A 6,296-nucleotide genomic window follows, 5' to 3' on the forward strand; every position below is an offset into this window, starting at 1 on the left:
CACATGGTCCTCCTGGGCCTCCTGGGTGGGCTCCTCTAGCGCTTGGAGTAGCAGGGATCTGGGAGGACAGAGAAGGCTCTCAGTGCAGGGACAGGGACCAGGTGGGAACACCCCATCCCCAGCCCATCCCGCCTCCCTCTTGGTCTGGGAGCCACGGGGCTGACCTTGGTTGGTCAAGTCGACAATATTTTGTGAGCCGAGTCCGTACTTTCTGCAGGTTTCCTCAAATCTGCTCAGGAAGGAGGGTTCCAGCTGTGGGACCCGTGCTGGGAACAGAGTTGGCTCTGTGTGAAGGGTGGGCCTGGCTGGGGGCGCTCAGGCAGTGCTGAGGCTAGGCGGGGGGTCACACCCTGACCGGAGGGACTTTGTGCTGAGTGAGACGGGAGGTGAAAGCCTGCAGCGCCCAGCACCCTAACAGTGTGTCTGTGGCTAGGAATGGCAAATGGGTGCCACCTCTCCAAACCCCAGGTGAGACCCTCCACCAGGGTTGGGCCAGATTCCAAGGGGGTCAGAGGGGTCAGCGGGAGTACCGTAGAGCGCCAGCACGTTGGTCTCACTCCCGTTCCTGACGTTCTGGAGGTGGAAGGTGACGAACACATTGTAGTCGGTCTCCGAGACCGCCACAGTGTTCTCGCCCTCATCTGCGTGGAGACATCGGTCAGCATGACCTGGCTGTCGCCACGGCCTCACCACCCTCAGGGTCCTGTGATAGGTGTGCTGTGTGGCCTTCAGTGAGGATGCCAGCTCAAGTGGCCTTTTGAGAGGGGAGGGGAGGAGCTCACAGTGCTCGCCCAGTGGAGACCCCACGCTCACCCAGGGCGTGCGCAGCGGCACAGCCCCCTCCCTCCTTGTCATTGGCTTGCAGAGCCCGGTGGCCCCTCAGTGGGCTCGTTTTCCAGAGCCCAGCACGCCTCCCTGCTTCCCCTGGGCCAGGAGCCCCCATAGGGTTGGTGCCAGGATGGGTGCTTTCAGGGCAGACTCAAGCTGTTGGGGGCTTACATAAAATCCCCAAAGTTAGTGGCTGCCAGAATGTGGCCCAGGCCCTGGAGAAAGGGGACCCCCAGCTGTCAGACCAGGGGGAGTCTGGCTTCCACTCACAGTTGATGGAGTATTCCCCATTCTTCTCTGTCTTCTTGCAGACCACCGCCACGGCCACGCATTCCCCCTGCACCCTGGAAGCCAGCCAGGATGATGCTGGGAGTGGAGCTCCAGCCCCCTGGACATGCGACAGCAGAGCCAACCCCCTCCAGGGCACGAGCTCCCCACCCCAATGCCCAGGGTGCCATTCCACAGTCGGGCCCTGCTACAGCCCCCACCCCTGACACCCTCATTGCCACAAACCTCACCCCAGCCTCGGAAGGGGGGCGACTTCATCTCCATGTTCCAGGGAAGAACACAGCACCAGGCTGACCAAGTCCCTGCTCCCACCTCGCCCTGCCCGGGGTCATACGCGCAGGCTCAGGCTCTCCCAGGAGCTCGAGCTCATGAGCGTGTGAGCGTGTGTGCAAGTGTGAGTGTGTGCACTGGGGTGGTGGGGCATGGATCTTTCTGATGCAACACGTACATGCATTGGAAATCAAATCTGAGGCTGCCATTCTTCAAGTGTTCAATATTCCGGACGAAGACCCTCAGGTCCCCGTCGTCTTTAATCCGATTCAGGTCATCTGAGGCCATGAAAATAGAATACCAGACCCCCGAAACCTGAAGACAAAGGGCCCCAGTGGGTGGGGGCCCTAGGTCAGCCCTGGGAGGCATCGTGCCCACAGTCCTCCCTCCCAGGGCCCCGCCCCTGAGCATCTGGCTCCCAACCAGAGCCCCTCCACCCTTCCAGGGCCCTCTCTGCCCTCTGTCCTCTCAAGGCCCCCCTCTCCCTGCTCTCCCTCAGACTCCCTTTCATTTCCCCTCTACTCCTAGGAAGCCCTCTGTCCTCGTAGGGGCCCCATCTCCCTGCTGGTCCCCACTCCACTCCCCAGGTTTCCCCTCTGCCCTTCCAGGGACCCAGTCACCCTCCCAGGCCTCCCCTGCCTGACCCTCTCGGAGCAACCCCTGCCTTCCCAGGCTGCCGTCACAGCTTGGGGAGGAGAGGTGGGCTCCCCTTGGAGCAGCCACCTTGGTCACAGGTCCGAGGCCCTGAGGCCTGGCCCCTCCCCGCAGACCGCAGTGCAGACCCACCCTGGCCATGTTGTAGTTCCTCTGCACAACCTTGTGGGGGTTGAACTCCTGGGCCGAGATGAGGCCGAGCCCCAGGCTCAGCAGCAGCAGAGCCATCCTTGCCGTGGGTGCCTTGCCCCAGGCCTCTGCCCCCTTTATACCCTGCTGCCCTATGAATTCCAGCCCCTCGGGGCGGCCCACCCCCGGCCCATCCACACACATCCTGTGCCCACTGGGCATGCAGCCAAAGGCCCTGAGGCCGCTGCCCTCCTCCTCGATGGGAAGGAGGTCATCCCACTCCCTGTGGGAGCTTCCTGGGCCTGTGGGCCAAGGGACCTTCTGTCCCTTCACTGGAGGCACACACCGTGTCCCAAAGGCAGGGGACAGCCTCTCAGCCTGCAAGAGGACCCACAGTGGCTGTGTCTGTGGAGCTCACAGTGTCCCTGTTCCCCTCCCACCCCCTCCCGCCCCTTCCCCAGCACAGCGTCTGGTGCTGGAGCCTACAGAGTCACGGTGTTCCCAGACCCAGCCGAGGGCCCGGCTGCTGCTTGTCCCAGCCCCGTGACGAGATGCAGACGAGCTGGGAAAGAAGAGAGTCTGCTCTGCAGACGGCACGCGGAGAGGGACAGGAAACAGCACCAGGCCAGCTCAGTCACAGCTTTCCAGAGCGGATTTACCTGCGAAGCTACGTGTCTGCAAGTAAGTGTGCGTTCCCCAAGACATGTCATGAACTTCTCCTCTGTAACTGTGGCCTGAAGACCGTCCTCTGGAGCCTCTGCATCTGCTTAACCTAGAGGCCCCGGGGCTGCTGCGGAGACCACCCTCGCCTTGTCCCTGCTAAATCATGGAGGCTTGGGGCACTCCTTCCTGTAGCCTCCAGTAAAACGTGTTTGTGGAGGTTTGGAGAGTTCCTTTAAACCCCGATAAAACTTGTTTAATCCGAAAGGGGCCCTGTTCAGAATTCCTTCGTTATCCTGCCATGCCTGAAGGCCCGGGGGAGGCGTGGCCCGCGGTCTGGGTGGGCTTTGGCCACCTTGCAGCCTTTGTCAAAGGCGCGGGCTCTCCGTGTTTCATGCTTAACGCCGCCGCTCGGCCGGCGCTGAACAGCTGTCACCGAGGCCTGCCGCTACCCCACCGTGGGACTGTGCAGGATCCCTGCCATGCTGGGGCATTGCTTCATTATGAGACTCGCAGGGGGAGGGGCACAGCACTCCTGCTGCCTCCTGCTGATAGGGGGTCATTGTTGCGGGCAGCGGACGCAGCGCGGGAGTGAAGGAGGTCCGTTTGTTCCCAGTGGCCGCTCTGTTTTGGGGGCGTAGAGGCAGTGCCTGCTGAAACGGTCGTACAAACTGGGGGGCTGCCTTGGAACAATCAGCAGCAATATGTTCTGCCACATCACGTGACGCCCGGGCCGCGAGGGCGCCCTGCCACTAAGAAGGTCCTCCGCTACGCCACGAACCCACCCGGTCACTGAGTGGTAACCTGGCGTTGGAGGCCACCTGTGTCTTTTGATGCACATCCTTTAACGCCGGAGAAATACTCCAGAATCGACAGGTACATACGCGCAGCATTGGGGTTTGGTGAGCATGCCTCATGTTCCGGTGCAGGGTGACCTGGGCTCTGTTACATAAACCTTGTGCTCAAGGACGTAAAACTCCCTCGTAGCGCTATGATGGTAGCCAGACTTGTAGGCTCCTGGTAAGGCCCGAGTTCCATCAGCTGCACACAGATAATAAACTAAAGACAACCACATGTCCTTGTTTTGCGAAGCTCCCAAACTGCCACTGTTATCAATCCTTAGGATGACACATCAGTTCCGGCTCACTGGTTCATCCACCATCACTCCACCCCTACCCCGTAGATCAAAGCAATTGTAACCAATAAATAGTGTGGATGATCAGAGCTCGGGGCCTTCACTGTCCCCTCCAGTAATGAGTGATGGCCCCCGGTCCCACTTTCTCTCCTAATCTGTCTTTTTCTCACTCTTTTGTCGCCACTGAACTTGGGGTACCCACAGGTGTGATGTGGGACTGGTTCCCTACACAGCCCCTCGACACCCTTGGGCCACCGTTAGAATGTCTGGGGCCATTCGACTTTGCAAGATAGTTTTCCGCCAGTGGTACATTTCAGCGTCCACACAGGAAACGCTGTGGGGTCTCTCGCTCAAGGCTGGCTGTGTAGACTTAGCCAGTGCCTCTCTGCACTGTGACCATTTCTCAGCCTCTTGAGGGCATAAAGATTATGGCCAGATGACTACCTGTGAAAGACTGACCTGGTCTATCTGTGAAGCCTCTGTGGGAGATCGGCTAGAATTTAGATGGCTTTTACCCAGGGCCCCTGTGGCCACAGGAGGCCTAGAATACAGCGTCTCAATGTGCCCGAGGGCAGCCACGGCCATAAAATGGTGCCACAAGCCACTGGGTTCTGTTAGGGGCATAGCAACATAGGCCAGGGTGTTGGGACCAGATGGTGGCAAACACCTCTCTTTGTTGTGGGCCAGGCGCAGTGGCTCACGCCTGTAATTCCAGCACTTTGAGAGGCCAAGGTGGGCAGATCACTTCAGGCCAGGAGTTCTAGACCAGCCTGGCCAACATGGTGAAACCCTGTCTCTACTAAAAACATACAAAAATTATCTGGGCATAGTGGCGGGCACCTGTAATTTGGGCTACACTGAGGCTGAGGCAGGATAATCATTTGAACCCAGGAGGTGGAGGTTGCAGTGAGCCCAGATGGCACCGCTTACTCCAGCCTGGGTGGTAGAGACTATCTCAAAAAAAAAAAAAAAAACCCAAATATTTTTGTTGTAGCACTGTGTGTGTGTGTGTGTGCGTGTGTGTGTGTGCACGTGCATGTACATGTGTGTCATGTGCATGCACGCGTGTCCGTGTGTCTGTGCAGAATCCATGCAATGACGGATGGTTACATTAGGCCAGCGGTCAAGGCAGTGTTTCTGTTGCTCCCAGCATAAGGGAGCTACTTGGTTTAAATGTCCGGTGGGGACAGTGAGCCAAATAAATCCATTCCGGAGGTGAAGAGAGCTGCTTTCATTCCGGACCTTCTGTGGTGTAAGAGCCTGGACGGCCACCCTCGGACTCAGCTGGGCAGAGCTGACGCCGTCCGGTCATCCCTGTGTACTGAGCAGGGGCGGAGCTAACACTTCCATCATCCCCGTGTACTCCGCAGGGGCGGAGCTAACACTTCCGCCATCCCCGTGTACTCCGCAGGGGCGGAGCCGATGCTGCCCGTCATCCCCGTGTACTCCGCAGGGGCGGAGCTGACGCCGTCCCGCCATCCCCGTGTACTCCGCAGGGGCGGAGCTGATGCTGCCCGTCATCCCCGTGTACTACGCAGGGGCGGAGCTAACGCTGTCCCGCCATCCCCGTGTACTACGCAGGGGCGGAGCTAACGCCGTCCCGCCATCCCCGTGTACTCCGCAGGGGCGGAGCTGATGCTGCCCGTCATCCCCGTGTACTCCGCAGGGGCGAAGCCGACGCCGGCCCGCCATCCCCGTGTACTCCGCAGGGGCGGAGCCGACGCCGTCCCGCCATCCCCGTGCACTCCGCAGGCGCGGAGCCGACGCCGTTCCGTCATCCCCGTGTACTCCGCAGGGGCGGAGCCGACGCCGTCCCGCCATCCCCGTGTACTACACAGGGGCGGAGCCGACGCCGTCCCGTCATCCCCGTGTACTCCGCAGGGGCGGAGCCGACGCCGGCCCGCCATCCCCGTGTACTCCGCAGGGGCGGAGCCGATGCTGCCTGTCATCCCCGTGTACTACACAGGGGCGGAGCCGACGCCGTCCCGCCATCCCCGTGCACTCCGCAGGGGCGGAGCTGACGCTGTCCTGTCATCCCCGTGTACTACACAGGGGCGGAGCTGACGCTGTCCTGTCATCCCCGTGTACTACACAGGGGCGGAGCTAACGCTGTCCTGTCATCCCCGTGCACTCCGCAGGGGCGGAGCTAACGCTGTCCCGTCATCCCCGTGTACTACACAGGGGCGGAGCTAACGCCGTCCCGCCATCCCCGTGTACTACACAGGCGCGGAGCCGACGCCGTCCCGTCATCCCCGTGTACTACACAGGGGCGGAGCCGACGCCGTCCCGCCATCCCCGTGTACTCCGCAGGGGCGGAGCCGACGCCGGCCCG

At 60.9% G+C, this 6,296-nt stretch overlaps 1 protein-coding gene across 1 annotated transcript; it reads right to left on the reverse strand.

The window, feature by feature from the left end:
• LCN9 (lipocalin 9) lies at positions 1–1,815 on the reverse strand. The gene is made up of 5 exons (XM_032261863.1): positions 1,565–1,815; positions 1,099–1,172; positions 531–641; positions 165–266; positions 1–58 (listed from the first exon to the last, which is right to left on the reverse strand). The coding sequence occupies exons 1-5, from the start codon at positions 1,795–1,797 to the stop codon at positions 36–38; spliced, it is 543 nt and encodes a 180-aa protein (XP_032117754.1). The 5' UTR covers positions 1,798–1,815; the 3' UTR covers positions 1–35.
• Between the last annotated feature and the right edge of the window lie 4,481 nt (positions 1,816–6,296).

This window comes from Sapajus apella, unplaced genomic scaffold, assembly GCF_009761245.1.
Source record: "Sapajus apella isolate SASKATOON/1434 unplaced genomic scaffold, GSC_monkey_1.0 scaffold126, whole genome shotgun sequence".
In the NCBI taxonomy this organism is placed as follows: domain Eukaryota; kingdom Metazoa; phylum Chordata; class Mammalia; order Primates; family Cebidae; genus Sapajus; species Sapajus apella.